The following is a 22088-nucleotide window of genomic DNA, read 5'->3' as shown; positions in this document are numbered from 1 at the left end:
GCCAGGCCAGCACAGCCAGGGGCTTCGTTCCCGCTCGCTATTCACACTGAGGTTTGATTTCCGTCATTTTCACATGTCATGAAGTATTATTCTTGTCACCCTTTCAACCATCTAAACCTGTGAAACCATGCTTAGTTGATGGGCCACACAGAAAAGACGGTGGGCAGGACTGGTCTGAGGGCTGTGGTCTGCCCTCCCTGGTCTGGATTTTAATCTCGGTCCTATCTTAGCTTAAAACCATGGTGACACAGTGATTTCATACTAAAGTTGGGGTAATACTGGTGCCTGCCTCCTAGGCTGTGGGATGACATGAGAGAGGACACAGTACCGGCTGGTACTGAAGGGCAGGGCTGTGTGAGGCAGGGGTCTGCTATGCCCAGGAATGAGGTGACAGAGCCTAGGGATGGGTCCCTGTGGGTCCCTAATGCCTGTGCTCTGCGTTCTTTTTCCTTTACTTTCCAGAACTCTCTCTCCACATACGCAGACACACACACACACAATGTACCCCCCACCCATAGTTATCTGAAGAACTAGCATGAACGAGGGGACGATTATATTTACTTTTTCTTTCTTTAAAACAGTTCTGTATATTAAGTCTAGATTATACTGTAATTTGGAAATGGTTAACTTCTTTGCATACACATTATTTACAAAATAGTACAGTGATTTCTACATTTACTTTACATATGATGACATGGATGGATTCTAGATGCTTTCTTTAAAAAGTTTCAATTTTTGTTTTAGAAGTTGTGGAGATGGGATTTCTCTCTCATGTATACTTACCGAATACATCAAATAATAGATAACATACATGTTTATGCAGGCACCTTCTCTTACAGATCTCAAAGTAACTTCCAGTATGTTTTCTCATTTCTAAGAGCTAAAGTTCTTTTACTACATATCCATAGTACCCCAAGGCCATCTCATGGGAAGAAAGATCGCCATACTTTTCAGAGAAAGTAAACATTCAAGAGGTTTCAGATTGCTTTGTGATCCTGCTACCAAGCGAGTACTTAATGAGATCCAGTTTGGACTGGTCTGTGAGTCATCCACAGAAGGAAGAACCAAGGTCAGAGGCTGAGCCTAGGTGGGCACAGACAAGGAACACCCAGCCCTCACCCTTCGTTGCAGCTTTAAGTGGCACCATGAATCATGACAGTGATGATGATGGTGATGATGGTGACAATGCTGATGACAGTAATGATGGTGATGGTGGTAATGGTGAGGACAATGGTGATGGTGAAGCTGATGATGAAGATAGTAATGATGGTGATGATGGTGATGGTGATGGTGATTATGATGGTGATGTTGATCATGACAAAGATGATGACAGTGAGGATGATAAATTGAACATAGAATAGTTCGTATCAATCAAAAACACGTGAGCCCTCTTTGGTTTGACCTAGCTTTTTACACTGTCCAGGAGGGGTCTTTATCACATCACTTCCTACGGCCAGCAGCCTTGGGAGAGTAGAGGACGAGCATACCTAACAGTTTCCACAGTTTACCACGTGTTAGTACCTTGCCTCTTCCATGTGGGCGATAGTTTCTCAGGGAATATGGTACTTGCTGTCCCTCTCTTTCTGGTGATTATAGTATTCATAACATTCTCTCAATGCTTCTACTACTGTGCCATTTTCCAGAACTTAAAAGTGCTTATTATATTGTAGGGTTTTCTCAAATTTTATTCTTTTTTCTGCACAACTAACTTCCCATGAAATAGACCCTACAGTTAGTAATGCCATGACAACAGGGACGCCTGGCTTGACTTAACAGCTGGTTTCAGGAGCTAACCCAAAGTTTTTGGCACATTAATGTTTCCTGAAGAGTCAGGTGCAGGAGAGGCTCCTGAGAAGTGTTTATTTTGGAGGTGTTAACTCTCAGGCTGCCTTCTCTACCAGCTTCCCGATGAGCATGATCAGTCCCTGGGCTCTGAGTGTTGATGATCTTACAGAGCCCTTTTCCTCTGGCTCTCTGGTGCCTCATTGTGAGAGGCAGGAGAGAGTCAAAGATGCTACTTCAAGCAGAACAAAATGCCAAGTGAACCAGAAACTGCAGGGAATGGAACTTCAATAACCTGTAGGGAGTTTACAGCAGAGATGTGAAACATGAAAATCCTGCCTGCTGTGCACACATATACACTCCCAAATCCATGAGTACATTCTAGTCTAATTCTAATTGTCCAAGTCACCAGACTCTTCATTATGGTATTTATTAATCTAAACCCTTACCTTTGGAGACTGATGTCATGATAGGGTGAGGGTGGTAATACTCTTTAGGAAACTGTTAGGTGACTATTTTATTTTTTAGGAGAGAATCAATGAGAGGGGGAGATAAATTACAGTTGAAGAAGTCCACCTGGGAGCCAAGGTTTAGCTAAAAAGTAACACCTGGTTGCTGCGAGGCAATAGGGGAGAGAAAGAGAGTCAGACATGGGAAAACAGGTATAGGAAAGAAAGAAAATGCTTTTAAACACCAAATAAACTTTTAAGTTTCAAGTCATCTTCAAAAGGCATATTCTAGAAAGTATACCTGTGAAGCAATCTAGAATTTATTTTAATAATGTCTACAGTATTTGTCATGTGATCACGTGGGTGTCCTTTGTCTTACTTGATGAAGACAGTGTGTGAGGATAGTGCATAATGAGGCCATTTACATTCATTAATCCTACGATGCACAGACACATAGGGCATGTTTCTGTAACTCAACAGGCAAACCTGAAGACAGGGACTTCAGGAATTCCCTCATTTACTATGGGATTGTGGGCTTGTCTCTTGAACTGCCCTAATGTACAATACATGGAATAGGACATACGAGGCATTTAGCACACATGTGTAAGATATGACACAACTGTGCTCTTTCTTGTGGTGTCTTGTGCGAAACAGGTTGGAGAATTGCACTAAGCTATTAAATTCTTGGGAAAATGCAGTAAGAATGGACTTTAATCAGGCTATTAAAGAACATGCCAAGAAAGAGAACTTTGAATTAAGAATATTGGTGAGCTAGAGGGAGGACAGTAGTTGTCCTACAATAGCTCAGCCACAGGGAAGTGCCCAGCATCACCCTGGTCAGCTCAGGGTCTCGTCAGCACTGCCTTGGGTCTAGCCCAGGCCTCCCAGAGCCGCACAGGAAGCGGAATTATCCGCGTGGTTGTCTGGCCTCCTCCCGAGAGTCACTCTGAGAGGGTCAGATCAAGACCTCCGCAGGCAGAGCCTGTGGCTGGAGCTGCTCTGGCCCCACCGGTAAAAGCCTTGCTGCCGCCCCATCTGCCTGGCCTTTGTAGAGACCCCAGCACATGCAGACCTTCCCACGACACCGGCAGGAGATCCACGCCCAATCGGGGCAGGAGGCAGGTTAGGGGTTTCCAATCTGGTGGCTCAAAACATGGGTGATCCTTATCCTCAGAAGCACAGGGGGAATGCTGAAAGCACAGACCCTGGGGACCCACCACACCAAACGTACCAGAGTCTTGGGGAAAGCACAGGTGGCAGGAACCTGCATTTTAAGAACTTTCCCAGGTGGTCCTGCCCTTTCAAGCAGGAATTTGGGTTTCCTGCCCTTACTGAACGGGTAAGGGAAAGTAATGGTGGTGATGATGATGGTGAAGCTGAGGATGGTGATGATGATGATGGTGATGATGATGATGGTGAAGCTGAGGATGGTGATGATGATGATGGTAGGACTCTTGGCAGCTGGTCTGCAGGACAAGTTGGCCAGGGCCCCTCCTCAGTGTCCCCAGTAGAATGCACTGGGAGAAACGCTAGCCTCAATAACTCGGGTGCAGCACCTCATTTTTGCCTGGCATATCTGCGGACAATGCTTTATTTTTCCCCCCTCAGCAGCACCTGCCACTTCTAAAAAGCACCATGAAATAAAAGACGCCTGTGTCTGGAAACAAACCCCAGGGTGCATCTGAGACATATCTGTTTTGTTTTTCTAAACCCCCGGCTTTGCAAGTTGGAGTCAAGGGCTGGGGAGGCCACAGCAGGTGCCCGAAGTGCAGAGGCGGGAGCCCAATGAGCTAGAACTGCCCCTCTGTGGGGACCAGCAGGCTCAGCGGGATGGGGGCTCCCGCTGGGAGGAGGCTGCATGATAGGGTTGGCCCTACATGCCTGCAGGGCCTCCCTCCAGACCCTGAGGGCCCTTGTCTGGGTCTTCTTGAGGCCAAACCTTTCAAGTGAAAATGGAAAGATAATTCCAGCAGCTAAATGGACCACATTTCACAGTATTATGTGGGGGGCTGGGGTCCTGCAGACCTGGTCTGATGAACCTCTCAAGAAAAATGAAGGATTTCGTGTTATTTTTTCCTCTTTCTCTTTCTGAGCTGGCGTGGGAGTGAAGGAACCCCAGTGTGACTCCAGCAGTCTGTGGCCAGCGGAACTCTTTCCTGGGAGGCAGGGCTGCGTCCACCGCTGGGCCCAGGCCCACCCACCCCAACCTCTCATCATGCCAGGGCAGCACCTGCAAAGGTCCTGGGTACTTAGTGGATTCCACTCTCTTGCTTCTCATTAGACTTGGCTCTTCCACTTACTTTCCATGGGGGTGTTGTATGGACCAAATGTTTGTGTCCCTCCAGTTCTCATGTTGAAGCCCTAACCCCCGGGGAGATGGTATTAGGAGGTGGGGTCTTGGGGAGGCAATCTGGTTCAGATGAGGTCATGAAGGTCGGTTCACCTACAGGTGGAACAGAGTGTTGTCCCTCAGCCTCCACCATTCATTAGGAGCGGATCCCTCATCTCGCACAAACACTTAATGGATGGCCCACGTCAGGAGAGTTGCCTCATGCAGTTTCTGGGAGGGTGTGCGTGCATGTGCATGTGTGTGGTGTGTATGTACAATATACACACACATACTATCAGTAATAGACTTTCTTAGCTGCACACTCTTTATTATACACGGAGACACTGACCCTCAGACCCACACGAGGACACTGCTGTGTCCTTGCTCTGGAACGTGGCGCCCTCCCTGGTGGTGGAGGTGAGTGGGCCCGTGGGCACTTGCTCTGAGAAGCCCCAGAGGGCAGGTCTCGTGAGGGGGTCAGCTCGAACTCTGTGGGTGATGCCAGCTACCCTGGGGAGGTGTCTTTGCTGCCTGGCATCAAACTTTGTTAAAAAACTGAGTTTTAGCCGTAACCGGTTTGGCTCAGTGGATAGAGCGTTGGCCTGCGGACTGAAAGGTCCCAGGTTCGATTCCGGTCAAGGGCATGTACCTTGGTTGCGGGCACATCCCCAGTGGGGGGTGTGCAGGAGGCAGCTGATCGATGTTTCTCTCTCATCAATGTTTCTAACTCTCTATCCCTCTCCCTTCCTCTCTGTAAAAAAACACACAACACAAAACAAAAAACCCTAAAAACAAAACAAAACAAACAAAAAAACCTGAGTTTTATTCTCCCAAAGATGCAAAGAAGGCAAAGAAAACAGCTTGAGTGTGCTGCCACTCCATGAAATCTGGTCCCCGCCCTCTGTCATCCTGTCCTCCAGTTGGGCTGGGGAGTTTCTGACCGATTGAGATGGAGTGGGGACCCATGCAATGAAAGAGCTAACTTCAGATTTCACATCACTCTTCTCCTGTGACCTGGTCTCAGACTGACCTTTGAGAGGGATGACCACACAGGACGGCAGACACCTCCTGTGTCCAGTGTCTCAGGGCCCGGCCACACCACACACGCGGGGTCTGGGCACAGATAGCCTGGGACCGAGGCCCCGACCCAGGAGAGCATGGGCTGGTGAAAAAGGTAAAAACGCTGTTGCTTACGGTCCTTGGTGATTTCGTAGGGCGAGTGGAGGCGCGCGTCTCCGCAGGGGGACGTGCTCACGTACAGGTGGAACAGGGTGTTGTCCCTCAGCCGGTAGCCGCCGTCCTTCAGCCGCACGAATATGGAGCGCTCCCAGTCCTCTCGCCGCTTGCTGGGGGCAGAAAGAGGCTGAGTCACGACTGTGGACCAGATGGACACATCCTGATTGGGGGTGCTTTTGTCCCATTTTGTTGTTATTCCCCCGTTTCTTCCTCTTCATCCTTGCATGGAAACTTCTAGAGTAGGGGAAACCATGTGAAGGCACACACAGCAGAAACCCGTCCTGTCTGCCTCCCCCAACATTCACATCTGGGCTGATCGTCCCCCAAGCCCGGTTCTTGTGGGTATGCGTGTAAGCCTGCGGCTTGCATGGGCACCCCATTTCTGTATCACAGGAGAAGGGAACTTTGAAGGAGGCAGAGCTCGGCTGCCAGCCAGTGAAGGAGGCAGAGCTCGGCTGCCAGCCAGTGAGGAACCCAGTGCACGGACCCGCTTGCTCTGCGTCCAGCCACGGCCAGGGGGTGGTAAGCCCTCTGCCCAGGACGCCTCCCACAGTCATCACACCTCTGGCTCCCCGAGGTGCTGAGGCCCCACTGGGTGCTGAGCCTGTCTGGCTGCCCCCCCCGCCCCCACTGTCACCGGCACAGGCTCCCTGTTCCTGCCGCTCTGGCTGCTTTCACACGTCCTGCCCCATTGGTGATGGATTCTGTTCTGTGGGATCTGATCTCACACAGGCAGCAGAATGGACATTCTCTCCCCAGGAAGCCCTGGAGGCACCCCACCAGCCTTCTGCTTCCTTGCCTCTGCTCCTTCCATAGCCAGACGCCCCTCACTCTCTCAAAACTCCACCCCCAACCTTGGAGCAAACTCAGAGCCTGGCCTGCTGGGTGGCTGTTTGTGACTTGCTGCCTTTTATTGGCTTTCTTCAACCTTTGCTTAATCTGCCCCTACCCCGGGGGGTGGGGTGGGGCTGAACTCCTGCCAGCCAGTGGCTTGGTGCCAGCACGCAGCCAGCCCAAGGTCCATGTGGGCCCTGTGCCTTTGGTGACACAGAAAAGTTAGGGATATCTGGAAATATTCCTGCTGGAGCTCTTGGAGATTTAAGAGAAACCCTTCCCACGTTTGGAGAGATTTGCAGCTCTGTCCCCACGTTCAACTCCGGCCACTTCCACGGTAGGGCTGCAGCTCAATGCCCAGGGTCAGGCATCGCTTCCCTGGGCCAGCCCTGCGTGCTTCTGGCCCTTCCTGCCCCTGTGTGGCCCCTGCACATGCCAGCGACATGCAGGAGTCACTCCCTGTGCCCCTGGCGCCCCGAAACCTTGGCTTGGAGAAACGCCATCTCACAGGATGCAGAACAGCTGGAGAGGCAGGAAGACGCGTTTCTGACAAAGACATAGCCGTGAAGTCCCGGTGACCAAACAGCTGGGCACAAGGCTCATGTGACCTGCAGTTCTCCTCTGTATTGTGGAGATGCCAGTGAAGGGCATCCTGGTGGCCCCAGCAGGCTGCCCAGAACATGGGACATCCCAACGTGGGAGCACCCTCCTCAGGGTCTGAACAGCCCCTGCTTTTAGAAGAGCCCCCTGAAGCCATGCTCAGGGGAGCGGCAGGCAGGAGACAGCATCTAAGGCCCACCACCGGCCACTTCCGTCGTGGTGCAGGGTACAAGGTCTGGGAGTGGGCACACCGGGGCTGTGGGGTGCAGGAGGGGGCTGGAGTTGAACCTGGCTGAGGTTTCAGGTGCACTCAGAGCTGCTGGCTGGGACATGGGAAGTTGGCCTGGGCTTGTCTGGTGGCATTTGAGCCCCTTGGCCCGGGATGGGATGAGACCTGGGGAAGGGAAACTGAAGGGCAGGTTGTCTCTCAGCCCGGCGTCTGAGAGGAAGCAGCTAGTCTTGCAGAATAAATCCTCGCTCTGTAAGAAGTGTCCTTGGCTGAGAAATTGTCAGAATAGGAGACAGACACGGGCAGAGGGAGGTGCAAACCCTGGCGGTTCTGCAGGTTGCAGGTGAAAGTCCTGGACGTACTGGAAGTGGGCCCCCTCTGAAGTGGGCATGACTTTGTCAAAATGGAGCTGGGGTGTTGATGTCACGGGCACATCTGGAACGCAGTGGGCCAGGGAGCGGGGCGTTGCTCTGGGTAGCAAGCACAGTCCCCTCCCTCAGCTCCCTCGCCACCACTCTGTTTCCAGGAGGGACAGCGCCATCTCCCAGAGATGGGCTTTTCTGTGAGGTTTTCTTTCTTTGTAAAATGCAAGGCTAGTTCTGAGATGAGCAACTGGGAGCTGGTGGTGGAAAGAGTATTGCCTTCCCTTAAGCCCACAGGAAAGGGGCACCTTACGTCAGAGCTGGGGGCTGCCCCCTTGGAGACGCCTCTGCACCCTCCAGACAGCCCACAGTTCCCATCATCTCCTTGTGTGAGGGGTTCGGAGGGTGAGTCACCCTGAATGACAGTCGGCAGCATGGGGAGCCATGGGGTGGCTGTAGCCCCCTTTCTGAACGGTGCCCTTGACCCTGCACGCACTCTGGCCCCATGAATAGAGCATCGCACCAGCTGCCTGTGCCTTTACAGCAGTGTGCTGTGCTGTCACCTAGAGACCCCCTGCCCTGCACTGAACGTTTGTGTTCCCCAAACTCATTTGCTGACACTAGGAGCTGGGCCTCTGGGGGGTGATGAGGTCATGAAGGTGGGGCCTTAGCCATAATGGGATCAGTGCCCTTAAAAGAGACCCAGCGAGCTTCCTCACCCCTCCATGCGCGGACTCAGCGAGAAGACACTTTATAACCCAGGAAGAGGGTTAATAGACAGCAGACATGGAGGCTGCTGGCACCTGGACCCTGGACGATCAGCCTCCTTCTGAGCATCGGTGATTAAGGTCCCAAGCTGTGGTGCAGCCTGAGCTAAGACACCCTGAAGGTTTTAATAGAAAATGTCATCGGATGGAATGGGTGTGTGACAAGGCATGTTCCTACATGTGGGTATATGTGTGGGGGGATGTGCACCTTGCAGATGGTCTGCTGCAGTCACGGTCACTCACGGGCAAGCAGGGGTTTCCTGGAAGGAGGCCCTAGAATCCCGGGGAGGTGTCTGCAATTTCAACGTTTGACCATCCTGTACGGCAACATTGCTGGCGCTTGAAGGACGCCACCCATCTGGGTAAAACGTGTGTAGTAGGGGCAGCCGTCCACCATGCCTGGATACAGGGACTAACACCGGAGCTGGTCGCAGGCCACCAGCCTGAGCTCACACCCAGCACACACGCTCCTGGGACCGGCGCTCACCTGAGGTGCAGCTCCAGCTGCGCATACAGGAAGTGGAGCAGCGCCCTCCGGGCCACGGTCTCTGCGTGGCAGTCGTTGACCACCAGGCCCTGGTCACTGATGTACTCGCCGCTGATGCACTTGGTCCCTGAGGACAGGACGACAACCTGAGCTTGCCGGACATCCAGGCCTGGGGGCAGAGAAGGCGTCAGTCAGAACACAGAGCGCTGCCTGCTCCATGGGGTGACTCCACTTTTCTCCCGTCCCCCCGCCCCCACCTCCGCCTCAGCCCACCCAGGGGGCCGCCACCCTCAGCTTTGAGATCTGTAAGCGGCGAGCCTCCATGTTCACTGTATTAAACGGGGGACAGCACAGGCCAGGAGCATCGCCCAGCTGCTGGGAGGCGGGGCTTCTCGGGGCTACAGCAGGTGCTGGGTGACCTGTGCCCGCCTAGTTTCAGGAAGGCACCGCCAGCTGAAATGCTCATTCCCAGAACTCAACTGACTTCTCAAACCAGGATCAGCAGGGGGACCCGAGGGGTCTCTATCTGATGGACAGGGTCCTGGGAAGAGAAGGCAGAGGAGTCAGTGCAGTGACCAGCCACCAAACAAGTGATACAGGGCACTGCCACCCTCTACCTGGAGGGAGAGGGAGGTGGCGGGCTGCTGGGTTTTGGGTTGCAATTCTGAAGAGCTCAGAGCCCCCAGCCTGTCCACAATCGTTGTGATTACCCAGTGACTCCAGAAATCTTGCCACTACCTCCCCCTGGTCCTGTGGGCTGAGAATCGCATCCTAATGAAAAGATATGCTGATGGGAACATGTTGTGCACAGGATGGGGGTGGAGGCCAAGAAGGGAGCAGGCCCTGCCTGGCCTCCCTGCATCCTGCCCACCCATTCCAGTTAGTGTTTGTCTCTGAGGCCGCCCAGGGCTCCAGGCAACTTTCCTGTGCAAACTCGAGACCCCATGGAAAGAGATTGGGGGTGGGGAGGGAGAGAAGGAGAGAGAGAGACATTGATGTGAGAGAGACACATGGATTGATTGCCTCCTGCATGTGCCCTGTCAGGGCTGGAGAGCAAACGTGCAACCAAGGTACCTGCCCTTGACGAGGAATTGAACCCGAGACTCTTTGACATGCAGGCCGACACTCTACCCACTGAGCTAAACCAGCCTGGGCAAGTCCATGTAATTAGATGGATTGCCTGGGGCAACTGGAGTGAGTAGCAGATTCTATTTTCTGGTCAGGCCACCCTTAGCCAGTTGCACCTTTTAACAGACGTCTGCGGCCTGCTGGGCCCCCCTCCATGAGTCCTGCAGACCAAGCACATGCTGGAGTGAACCTTCCGTGTCTAATGACATTTACTTCTCCAAACGCCAGACAGAGCTGGGCAGGTAATAAGTTCCTCATACATGCATGTTGCTCAGCTGAAAGTTCTACCCTGAGAGCTTAGTTCGAAAGCCTACAAGCTCCCAGCCATTCCCACTCCACACAGCATGGCTCTTTCTGTAGAGATGGAGCGGAGAGGAGAGAGGAGAGAGGGCCCACTGAGCACTGCAGGTGGGAGGAGGCAGGAATGGGGAGAGGAGGGTGGATTGAGCCGAAGTTCGCTCCCTTGGTTGTGTCAGGGGCTGGCCTGCCACGTGTGCGGTGAGACCGCCGGGCAGATGGACGAGGGCTGCACAGTGTCGCTTCCTGTCTGTCCAGGTCCCTCCTTCCTCAGTCTCCGTTTCTGTGGCCCTGAAAACCGCCTGGGTGTGGGCTGGGTTGGTCGCTGCTGACCCCTCTCTGCTGAGTCTGGCCACATGGAGACCTCAGGAAGCAACTGGGCATTTACCTCCCTACGTCTCGGTCACAAAACAGCAGCCACGAGCTACGCTGCTGTAAGACAAGTGGAAACAGAATACAACGACCCCCTTGTGGAATCTTCCCCAGGACCAGCCGACATACGTAGAAGGATCTCAAAATGCAGCTGCTCCCCTTTCTACAGGGCCCGGCCCTATGGCAGTGGCTCCCTCCTAGGTGGACTAGAAAGACATTTGTCCATGCTACCTCACTCCAGAGGGAGCCACATTCTAACTGAAATGCCTACCCAGTGGCACTGTGGAGAACTAGCCAGTGAGCAGCTGTCTTGACAGAGAAATCCTTTTACAGATTCCAGCTTCATTTAAGCAGGTATTCAGAGTAATGGAAGTTAACATTTATAACTACTTCCTGAAGTTTTCCAGCATGCAGATGTCTGGTGCACCTGCGGTATAACTTCTCAACAGACAAGGGTTTGAGACCTGGCCCTGCCTCTCCTGGGGCTGGTCTGTTTCTCCTCTTTGGGTTCTGGGGAAATTAGAGCTGCTGGAAACAGAAACGGCTTCCCCTTCACCCCTCATTAGCCCGTGCTCTGCTTCACTCCAGGCGCTGCCACAGTCGTGACAAGTTTGTGGCCCAAGAAATGTGCTATTTGCTCATCCGCTCTCTGTTAACCCGCCTCCTGGGTGCCAGCCCATCCTAAGGAGCAGGAGACACTGAGGGGTCTAAGACACTGTCCTGTCCTTCAGAGGATTTGTCATGAACTTAGGGAATGACAGAGACAGACATGTCTACAGGTAAGTTACTGTGTGATACATATCACTAAGTGCTGCACCCAATGTCACTAAAACCGGAGAAGGAGCAGCGGGTAGGGGATTGGTGTGTGTGTGTGTGGGGGTGGAGCTGCCGACATGGGCTCCCTGGAAGCAGAGACTGAGTCAGCGATTCCTGGGCAGTGATTTATTGAGAGGGTTTCCTCAGGAGGAACCTGGAAGACAATCATGGAGACAGGCTAGGATGGGGATGAAGCCAGGCAAAGAGAAGGTGTCACTTGGGTTTCATTTCAGCTGATCTGATAGAAAACTCTGGAATGTGCAGGGCACCACAGAGGCACCCTGCTGTGGGGGAAGGTGCTGCCTGCTCCCACCCGCTGGGGAGAGGGGTGGGGTCAGTGAGGAGCTGGGAGTGGCACCTACTAGTACACAGCCTGTTGCTACAACTCAGCTACCTCCAATGAAACTCAAGTTGGTGTAGAAGCAGGACTCAGCACACAGAGGTTAGTGGTTATTTCTCTTCCCATAAAATGGCTGTTGAGAGTAAAACTCTTATGCTGACAACATGAGGAATGGTCACAGAAAATATAAACACATTGATTTGTATAGAATAAGTATAAAAAGTGATCAGAGGTCCCCTCTACCCCCAAAGCACTAAGCCATTAGTTTTGTGGGAGATTTCTACCAAGTAGCAGATGATTCCAAGTCCACCTGATGTGTTTCAGAGCCTATGAAGATGAGGAAAACTTTCCAGTTGCTTATTATAAAACTAGAGGCCTGGTGCATGAAATTTATGCACGGGGAGAGGGGAGGCGTGTCCCTCAGCCCAGCCTGCACCCTTTCCAATCTGGGACCCCTCTGGGATCGGGCCTAAACCGGCAGTCGGACATTCCTCTCACAATCCAGGACTGCTGGCTCCCAACTGCTCGCCTGCCTGCCTGCTTGATTGCCCCTAACTGCTTCTGCCTGCCAGCCTGATCACCCCCTAACCACTCCCCTACCAGCCTGATTGACACCTAACTGCTCCTCTGCCAGCCTGATTGCCCCTAACTGCCCTCCCCTGCCAGCTTGGTCGCCCCTAACTGCCCTCCCCTGCCAGCCTGGTTGCCCCTAACTTCCCTCCCCTACAAGCCTTGTCACCCCTAACTGCTCTCCCCTGCTGGCCCAGTCACCTCTAACTTTCCTCCCTTGCCAGCCTGATTGCCCCTAACTTCCCTCCCCTGCCAGCCTGGTTACCCCTAACTGACCTCTCCTGCCAGCCTGGTCCCCCCATCTTCCCTCCCCTGCAGGCCTGGTCCCCCCCAACTGTCCTCCACTGCTGGCCTGATTGCCCACAACTGCCCTCCCCTGCCGGCCATCTTGTGTCCACATGGGGGCGGCCATCTTGTGTGTTGGAGTGATAGTCAATTTGCGTATTACCTCTTTATTATATAGGATGTCCATATTATCTTATTTAGAGTGAGACTAAACAAGGAAGAAAACTACAGATGGCCTCAGTTATGGATATTAAAATTTTAAACAAAATATCGACCACCAAGCATCAGGGAAAAAAAGCAATGAACCACTGTCAGGTAGGTTTATTCTGAAATGCAAAAATATATTATCTTAAAAAATTCAAGTGTAATGCAAAAATATGATTATAACCACAGACAGTGAGAAAGCACCTTACAAAATCCAACAACTACTTTGGATAAAAACTCAATAAATAGAATAGATGATTGTTTTCCAATGTGATTTTTTATATATACACACCCACATCTACACATACAGGGTGGGGCAAATGTAATTTTACACCTGTTCATATGGGAAATAATACAATAATCAGTAAATAACAATACAAGAATAAACTCTATGTTTCACATACTCATAACTGTAAACCTACTTTTGCTACACAAGAGGTATATAAATAAACACACATATATAGAGATACATACATAGAGGTAACACACATATGTAAATTATATATATATATACACATATATAGGCACATATATTTTATGTAGGATGGTGCACACGCACACACACACACACAAACACACACACACTGCATCATGCTTAATGGGAAACACTAGACAGCTTTCTACTGCACTCAGGAACATGACCAGAATGCCCACTCTCACTCCATTACTTAACATCTCCTGAAGCTATTAGCCAACACAACAAGAGAAATTCGAGGTACGATAATTGCAAAGGAGCTGGTAACACGATCACTGAACACACTGTGATTGTACATGTGGAAACCTCCAGAGAATGCAGTTGAAATACTGCTGGAAACAGTCAGGGAGTCGATGAGGTGGCAGGGCAAGTTAATATACAGAAATCAATAGCTTTCATATCACACCAACAACTAGTGAGAAACCGTAAAGGAGAAACGACTCCATTTATAGCAGCAGCAAAGAAGGGAATAGGAAGAAGTTTAAGAATAAACAAGCAAGAACCACAATGAATAAAACATTAAAACCTGATGGAAAGATACCAACAAAACTCACACAGACAGAAGACAGCCACATTCCTTGACTGGAAGATTTGACACCCTGGGTCCTCTCTGAAGTGACTACGAGGTTAGGGTGACTCCAATAGGAGCAGCATCATGGGCTTTGTTTCTGGCAAAGACAGCCTGCTTCAGAGTATGTTTTTTTTTGTTTGTTTCTGAGCCACACAAGCTTATTCTAATGGGTCACTCAGGAAATTCTGAAGAAGAGGACTGATGCTAGGAGACAAGCCCCTAGTAGACATCAAGCAGGTGATAAAAGCTCAGTGACAAGTCAAGTGGAAGGAAGCAGCGAGTCCAGAAATTCATGTGAACTCATGCAGGAATCTAGTGTGGGGTAAAGTTAGCTACTTCTCAACCGGAGGGGCAGAGATGCTCTTCCATGAACGCTGTCTAATAACCGAAGAACCACCTGACAAAGCATTGTCAACTTACACCATGTCCCAGGGTAAATCCCAGTGGATCAAAGGTTTAGATGCAAAAAATGAAAAACTATGCACAGAGGGTAATAGCAGTTTGTTCATCATTGCCAAAACTTGGAAGCAACCAAGATGTTCGTCAGTGGGTGAATGGATAAACGGTGATATATTCAGTCAATAAAATATTGTTCAACATGAAAAATAAATGAGCTATCAAGCCACAAAAAGACATGGAGGAACCATAAACACATGTTGCTAAGTGAAAGAAGCCAATCTGAAAAGGCTGAATACTGTATGATTCTAACTCTGTAACATTCTGGAGAAGGCAAAACTCCGGAGAGTGAAAAGATCAGTGGTTGTCAGGGGTGAGGTAGGAGATGAACAGGGGAGCACAGAGGACTTTAGTGCAGGGGATCCACTCTGTGTGTTACTCCAATGGTAGATACTCACCATTATTCATCTGTCTAAACCCCCAGAATGTACAACACCAAGAATGGCCTTAATGTAATGGACTTTGGGTGATTTAAAAAAAAGTTATAACTATAGCAGAAGAAAACATGAGATAATTTCTTTATAAATTTGGTGGGTGAAAGACCTTTCTAATTATAATTCAAAGTCCCAAAGCAGTAAAAATTGTTATATTCAAATGCATAAAAAGAAAAACTCTGAGTGCACAAATATCTTAAAGGAGTAAAAAGACAATTAAAAACTGGGAAACCTTGCACTTTATATCACAAAAAAAGCACTCTTTCTCAAATATCTAAAAAACGTTTAGAAAAAAAATACCCCAATAGAATAATAGGAAAAAGCTATGTAAAAATTGTTCACAAAAGAATATATAAAATGGTTCTTAAATATATGTAAAAATATTCAACTTCTGATAAAACAAAAAAATATATATACATAATCAAGTTAAAAATGCAATGAGATATAATTCTTCATCTCTCAGGTTGGTAAGCATCTGAAAGTTTATCAATGTGCAGTTGAAATGGCTGTGGGGAATCATCTCCCTGTAACTAGCTGGCAGGAATCTAAATGGGTAAAGGACATTTGAAGGATAATAGAACAATATCAGATTACAAATGAATACACCCTTTGACCCAGCAATTCTCTTTCTGGGAGTTTATCTTACCCATATACCTGCACACGTGAAAATGATGTGTGTACAAAGCTATTTGCCTCAGCAACATTTGTAATCCTATATAATAAAGAGCGAATATGCAAATGGTCATCATGCCCTCATGCTGTCACGCCATAATGGCTCAGACACTCAACACTGGGGAGAGAGGAATGGGGACGAGCCAGGCACAAATAAGCTTGCGAGAGAGGAATGGGGACCAGCCAGGCTGTGGCCTGGGAGAGGGACAAGATGCCCACCCTGCGGTCCCAGGCACCAGTGCCTATGCTGTGGCCCAGGTGAAGCCGCCCACCCACAGTCCCCTGAGGCTGCAGCCAGCTCAGGCAAAGCCGGCCTGAGTCCTGGGTGCCTGCGGCCGGCCAGAGGGAGGGAAGCCTGGGTCCTGGGTGTAGGGCCAGGCAGAGGCAGTTAGGCACTATCAGGCCAGCAGGGGAGCAGTTAGGGGTGATCAGGCAGGCAGGCAGTGGTGGTTAGGGGTGATCAGGCAGGTAGGCAGGCAAGTGGTTAGGAGCCAGCAGGCCCGGATTGCGAGAAGCAGTCGGACATCTCCCGAGGGGTCCTGGATTGGAGGAAGTGCAGGCCGGGCTGAGGGACCCTCCCCCCCCCATGCATGAATTTTGTGCACCAGGCCTCTAGTAGCAGTTAATACAAATGACCTGAATGCCCATTCATAGGGACTGGTTAATATATAGACATCTGTCCCCTGGGCTTGTGGGGCTGTAAGACAGGGCAGAGACCTTCTCTATAGACGTAAGAAGATTTCTAAGATACATTATTATTATTATGTGGAAAAAGCAAGTTTCAGAGCAACATGTGTAATAGCCTACCTTTTGTGTTGTAAAGGGGAAGAGAAGAACACGTGTATTTCTTGCACAAGTGTCAAGACTCTGGGAGGGTATCTGTCAGGGTCTGGGACTCTATCCTACCCATCAGCTGGCAAGTCAGCCTGTTACCGTCTCATGGGTGCAGGAGGAAGACACGAGTTCCTAGGTCAGAGGTAGGGGCCATCATTACTCACAGCACGGCAGGTGGCATGGGGACCTTCATTTTGCCCTGATGCCTAAGCCCAGGTCTCCTAAAACTGAAGGCAAGACGTAGCAACTGCAAATAAGTGAGATCATGTGATATTTGTCTTTCTCAGATTGGTTTATTTCACTTGGCACATAGTCTTTAGGTCCTTCTATGCTGTCCCAAAGGGTAAGAGATCCTTCTTTTTTTACAGCTGCACACTATTCCGTTGTGTAAATGTACCACAGCTTTTTTTATCCACTCATCTACTGATGGTCACTTAGGCTGTTTTTAAATCCTAGATATTGTAAATAACGCTGCTATGAGCATAGGGGTGTATGTATTCTTTCTGATTGGTGTTTTGGGGTTTTTAGGATCTATTAAAATAAGACCCAAAGCATAAAACTCATTTTGAAAGAGAAGAGAAGGAGCAGTACTAAAACCATCTATTTTTTTCGTGTGGCCCAGTGCAAGCTCTCCATCCAACCTTGGCCCCTTGGAAGCTTGGAAGCAGTGGGCCACTCTCTGGCCTCGCCAGGCAGCTGCCAAACTGCTTTCTCTTTCAAAAGTACAATATGAGCCCTAGCCAGTTTGGCTCAGTGGATAGAGCATCAGCCTGCAGACCGAAGGGTCCCAGGTTTGATTCTGATCAAGGGCATGTACCTGGTTGCAGGCTCTCCCTGGCCCGAGCCCTGTTCGGGGCTCATGCAGGAGGCAACCAATTGATGTGTTTCTCTCACATCGATGTTTCTCTCTGTCTTTCCCTCTCTCTCCTACTCTTTCTGAAAATCAATGGAAAAAATATCCTAGGGTGAGGATAAAAAAAAAAGTATAATATGAGGCATGGAACAGCCTGACATATCTCAATGTGGGGTTAGGGAGGGACAAGAAGAGATAAACCAAAGAACTTATATACTTATATGCATAGCCCATGGACATGGGCAATAGGTTAGTGAAGACCTGGGAATGGGTAAAGGGGGTGGGGGAATGGGAGGCATCTGTAATACTATCAACAATAAAAATTTATTAATAAAAAATGATATAGCAACCAGCATCAGAGAAACAAATATCACAACAATAGAAATTAGAGACAGAAAACAATGGTCTTTATCCCCCGAGCAGATGGTCTGAGAGTGCGGTGTAGAATGAATTCCAGCTCCCTGTTATCCGGAGCTGTGCCCGTTGGGTTTAATGACTCACAACTTCCCTTCCACAACCTATCAGCTCAGCGTTAGGAAGCCTTCCTCAGTAGTCAGCCTAAGTGACCTGCAGTTCCACTCCCTTACTCAGGTCCCCAGCCCCTGGTGGTTTGCAGCCTGCGAATATTTGCAGAGTACTACCTGCAGTTTCACTTCTAGGCATTATTTGTTGAAAGTCTATGATTCTCAGTCTTCTCCTGTGAATCCATTCCTTCCTCATCTAAGTTGCTGTTTATGTTCTCTAAATTTCCCCTAATTAATTACAAATAAAGTGGCCTAAAAAGTGCCTCACAGGCAGGTCTGGTCTGTGGGGACTGCCTGGACCAGGACTGAGGACGGTGTTTTTACTCTGGACAGGGGAGGTTTTCTCCTGCTCAGGTCCTCATTTGTGGCCATCTCCACAGCCCGAAGACACCAGTGGCCCCCAGGCCTTCTGCTCTCTAAATGTTGCAAACGGATGGGTTTTAGGAGGAAAGTAAGTTATGTGTGCATTGCCCTGTGAATGAAGGACGATATGTCTGCATTGGACCACGAGATGGGCTGGGTCTGACCGTCCCCAGGCACAAGGTTGGGGTTGGATAACCATGTCTCTTCTTGCTTGCTTGAGACTTTGGTCATGTGACCTTATCCATCTGGAAAATGGGGACAAAACTGGTGCTATCAAGGTTTTGAAGATTAAAGATTAAAGAAAATCGTGTCACATGTTTAACATGTGGCTTTCCGAATATCATAACAATGCCATCATTTTAGCTGTTAGTACTGCAGTTCCCCTGTGATCACATTTGTCTTCCTTATCTGCAGCCAGACCTTTTTTGTGACTCCTATTGCTGGAATGACAGTAAAGGCCACATGTGCTTTTATTACTTAGATGGACTATAAAGCTCACATTCTTCATCTGAGAACAAGAGGGATTGTTTGGAGCAGCTGGTAAACAGAGCGCGCTCAAGAGTTTCTTAAAAATAAATCTGACCGTGGCGCTGGGCTACAGGCGCAACCAAAATCGGTCACGAGTCTCCCTGACAGCTCCCACCTTATCATCTCAAGGGCATATATTTATCTATGTCACTCACTCACTGTGCATTGAACACCCAACTTATTGGAGGGAGCGGGGATGCAAAACTACAATCCCAAGGCCCCTTTTGGCAGCTTGGCTGACAGCTGGGGAAGCGGGCAGGCACACTAGAGTGAGGGCCCTCAGTGCGACGCAGGCTGTGACGCGTCTGCGGATGCTCCTGAGGGAATGGGTGATGGGACAAGTCAAGGCGAGTCTTATAAGCAATTGGGAACCAAAGACGGTGTTGAAAGATCCTTGAATGGCCAGTTGTCCGAGGGATGTGGTCTCAGTGAGTGAGCTGTGTTTGGCTAAGTGCAGGGTGTCCCCCTGGCTTGGGCTTCTGAATAATCTCAGATGCCTACTTAGGTAGGTGTCTGTGTGTTTGTGGAGCACGGCCAGCGCCCGGCACCTGATGCCAGGACCATGGAGGGCGGTACCTGGACCAACCACCTTCCCTCTCAGTGCCTCATCCTGGGAGGAGGGGACAGAGCCTCCAGGCCTGCCTTTGCTGGCAGTAAGATCTGCTCCAGGCATGACAGACAGGAAGCTCGTGTTGGGTGTTCTTCTAAATTCGCCTGGTAGAAGAATCTCTTGCACGTTTAGGAACCAGTGATGTGACACTGATCCCCATGAACGTGAAACCCCAAGACTGGAATGAAAATCTCTTTGGAGGATCCTGAAAACCAGTCTCTGAGCAATGTTTCCAGGTGATTCAGGGCCAGGTGACTCGGGGGTGTGGTACGTGAAAAGGCAGATGCAGAATTTTCACTCTTTCGACTGGCTGTTCGATGCCGTAGGGACAGTTTGGGGACTGGTGGTTTTGCCTGCAGGGGAAGCTTTGGCTAAGCATCGGAAGCAGTTTCTTTGACATTGCGCGTTTGCACATGTAACTGCCCGGTTTGGAGTTCACCAGATTCAGGGGCGCCTGCAGAGAAACGTGGCTGTGTGGGGGCCCGTGGAGACATGCTGTTTGCTGTCTCCATGTTTTAAACGACAGTGAGTCCTAAGTGCTGACACTGGTGGGTTTTGTGAGTGAGCCGTGAGCCTGGGTTTCTAAGTGGCCCTGGGTGGTTAGAGCAAGTACAGAATCGCTTGCTCATTACTTTCCTTCAGAAGGAGTGGCCCCCTCCTCTGGGGTTGCCAGCCTGGTGAGGCCTGAGAGTGGCCCGCAGTTCTGAGGCCCACACGGGGCCAAGGTGGGATGGAGCGCTTGCACTGGGCCACACGAAAAAATGGATGGTTTTAGGGCTGCTCCTTCTCTTCTCTTCCAAAATGACTCGGCTTATTTTGTAAATGGAGCTCCCCACATAGCCTGAGGAGGAGTGAGGGACAGTGGGCATGGTTGAGTCTGCCGTGTCAGGTACAGACAGGACATGCTGCTCACCCCCCGGGACCGGGACTGGGACCGGAACCGACAGCTCAGAGCCACCGAGGAGATGCAGAGACAGTGGAGGGATGGACAATAACAATTACTCACGCATCCTGACCCGCGTGAGGGGCTGACTGGTGGATGTGTTCCCCCCCTGGAACTGAGCTTCCTAACTCAGTGGGGTGTAGGTAAGATGAGAGGTGAGTATGGGGGAAATCTTAGCAGAGGCTGTGGGGGGCTGATGGCTGTCCCAGAAGTTTCTGGGCGGTGCACCCTACGACATGGTGACTGCATGTGCCTGAGGGAGGCAGGAGAGGTGGGGGCTGAACATGGGGTCTAGTGCCAACACAGATAAGTTAACAATCACATTTCAGCCATTGGGTTGACTTTGTCTACGTGATAATAACGGGTCTGATGCACTTGCCCTAACAAATCAACTCAACCTTTCAAATTTTCACTTTTGGGGTCAGGGATGGGGCAGACCCACTGCAGTCCTAGTTCCTGCCCCACGGACCAGTCTCCCCTCTTCTCATCAGAGCTGAGGACTCAGGTGGTGCTCACTATCAAGTCAGTGGCGGGGGAGTGGAGGCTGCCTTGAGATAGGCACCTCTCACTATCAGCCGCTTCCCTGGGCACGGGCCAGCCCCCTCCCTTCCAGGTTTGGCCAAGCTCTGACCAGGACGCGGGGCAGCAGCACTTTGGGACAGGAGGAGAGAAAGCCAGGTGAATTACAGACGTGAAGTCACGAGGGGCCCGACGGGAGCCAGCAGCTCCCACCGGTGGCCAGCCTGCCAGCTATGTGAGACTAATAAGGTGGGACTTCGTTTAAGACGCTGCTGATCTGCCATCATATGTCCCATTACTGATAAACTTCCGAATGCGAGAACTTCAGGCAGAACAAGGTAATCACCAGAAGACGGAGGTGGCCAGGGTCGCTTACAAGGAGGTTCGTTATCAGTTGTATCCCCAAACGCAAACATGGTGACTTAGCATCTTGGCCCCCCAAAATAGGATGACAGGAACTCTGCAATCAACTCTTTATCTTCCCAGGTAGACTGGCCGAGCAGACTCGCCCCATTAGGAACTCATTCTTTTAGATCAAAGGGACAGGGATGCAGCAGCTGATGTGAGTGATAAGCAGCATGACTGACAGGATGCCTGGCTGGAGCTGAACCCAGAAATAATGAGAGTGTGAAGCAGAACTCATGCATAATTCATGAGCTAAATATTTTAAGTGAGGAGCCCTACTCTTGGCAAGTGGTCACTTGAGGATCTCCGTGTGTAGGAAGGAGGCTGTGGGACATGTCTGAAAGGGTGCAAAGGGGGAATCTCATCAGCCCCTGGATCCCGTCTCTCTGACGGGCACTTCTCTGATGACCTCCTGGTTCGGTCTCTTCTTTTCTCTGTGAGACTGAGGTTGGGCACAAGTGTCTGGTGTCCATCTGGTTGGTGACTTAAAACACTCTTTGGTTAATGGCAGGTAGTACAGGCAGGTGTATGTGTGCTAACCCCCTCACCCCTCATCCCTGATGCTCTCCCTTCTCCTGACTCAGCTTGCTTTCTTTCTTTCTCTCTCTCTCTCTCTCTCTCTCTCTCCCTCTCTCTCTCTCTCCCTCACTCACTCACTCTCTACCTACCTTCCTTCCTTCTGACATACTTTCTGGCCAGAGTTCCTACGGTCGTAAATTCTGCTCTCTCTCTCAAGTGTCTCGCTTGACACTCTCTAACCCTGGCACTCTGTGTCCTCTAGAATAACAACCTACTTGAGACTCAACTTTTTTAT

The 22088-nt window shown here is 50.3% G+C and overlaps 1 protein-coding gene across 1 annotated transcript in view; it reads right to left on the bottom strand.

Moving 5' to 3' along the window:
• ADARB2 (adenosine deaminase, RNA specific B2 (inactive)) overlaps positions 1-22088 on the bottom strand; it is a 168593-nt gene that overhangs the window by 30642 nt on the left and 115863 nt on the right. The window contains exons 5-6 of the mRNA XM_023753600.1: positions 9076-9244; positions 5755-5906 (exon numbers count right to left, since the gene is read on the bottom strand). Coding sequence (XP_023609368.1) covers positions 5755-5906; positions 9076-9244 — 321 coding nt within the window. The remainder of the gene's footprint in view (positions 1-5754; positions 5907-9075; positions 9245-22088) is intronic.

Source organism: Myotis lucifugus, unplaced genomic scaffold, assembly GCF_000147115.1.
Source record: "Myotis lucifugus unplaced genomic scaffold, Myoluc2.0 scaffold_47, whole genome shotgun sequence".
In the NCBI taxonomy this organism is placed as follows: domain Eukaryota; kingdom Metazoa; phylum Chordata; class Mammalia; order Chiroptera; family Vespertilionidae; genus Myotis; species Myotis lucifugus.
This window is presented reverse-complemented; position numbering and strand designations above follow the sequence as displayed.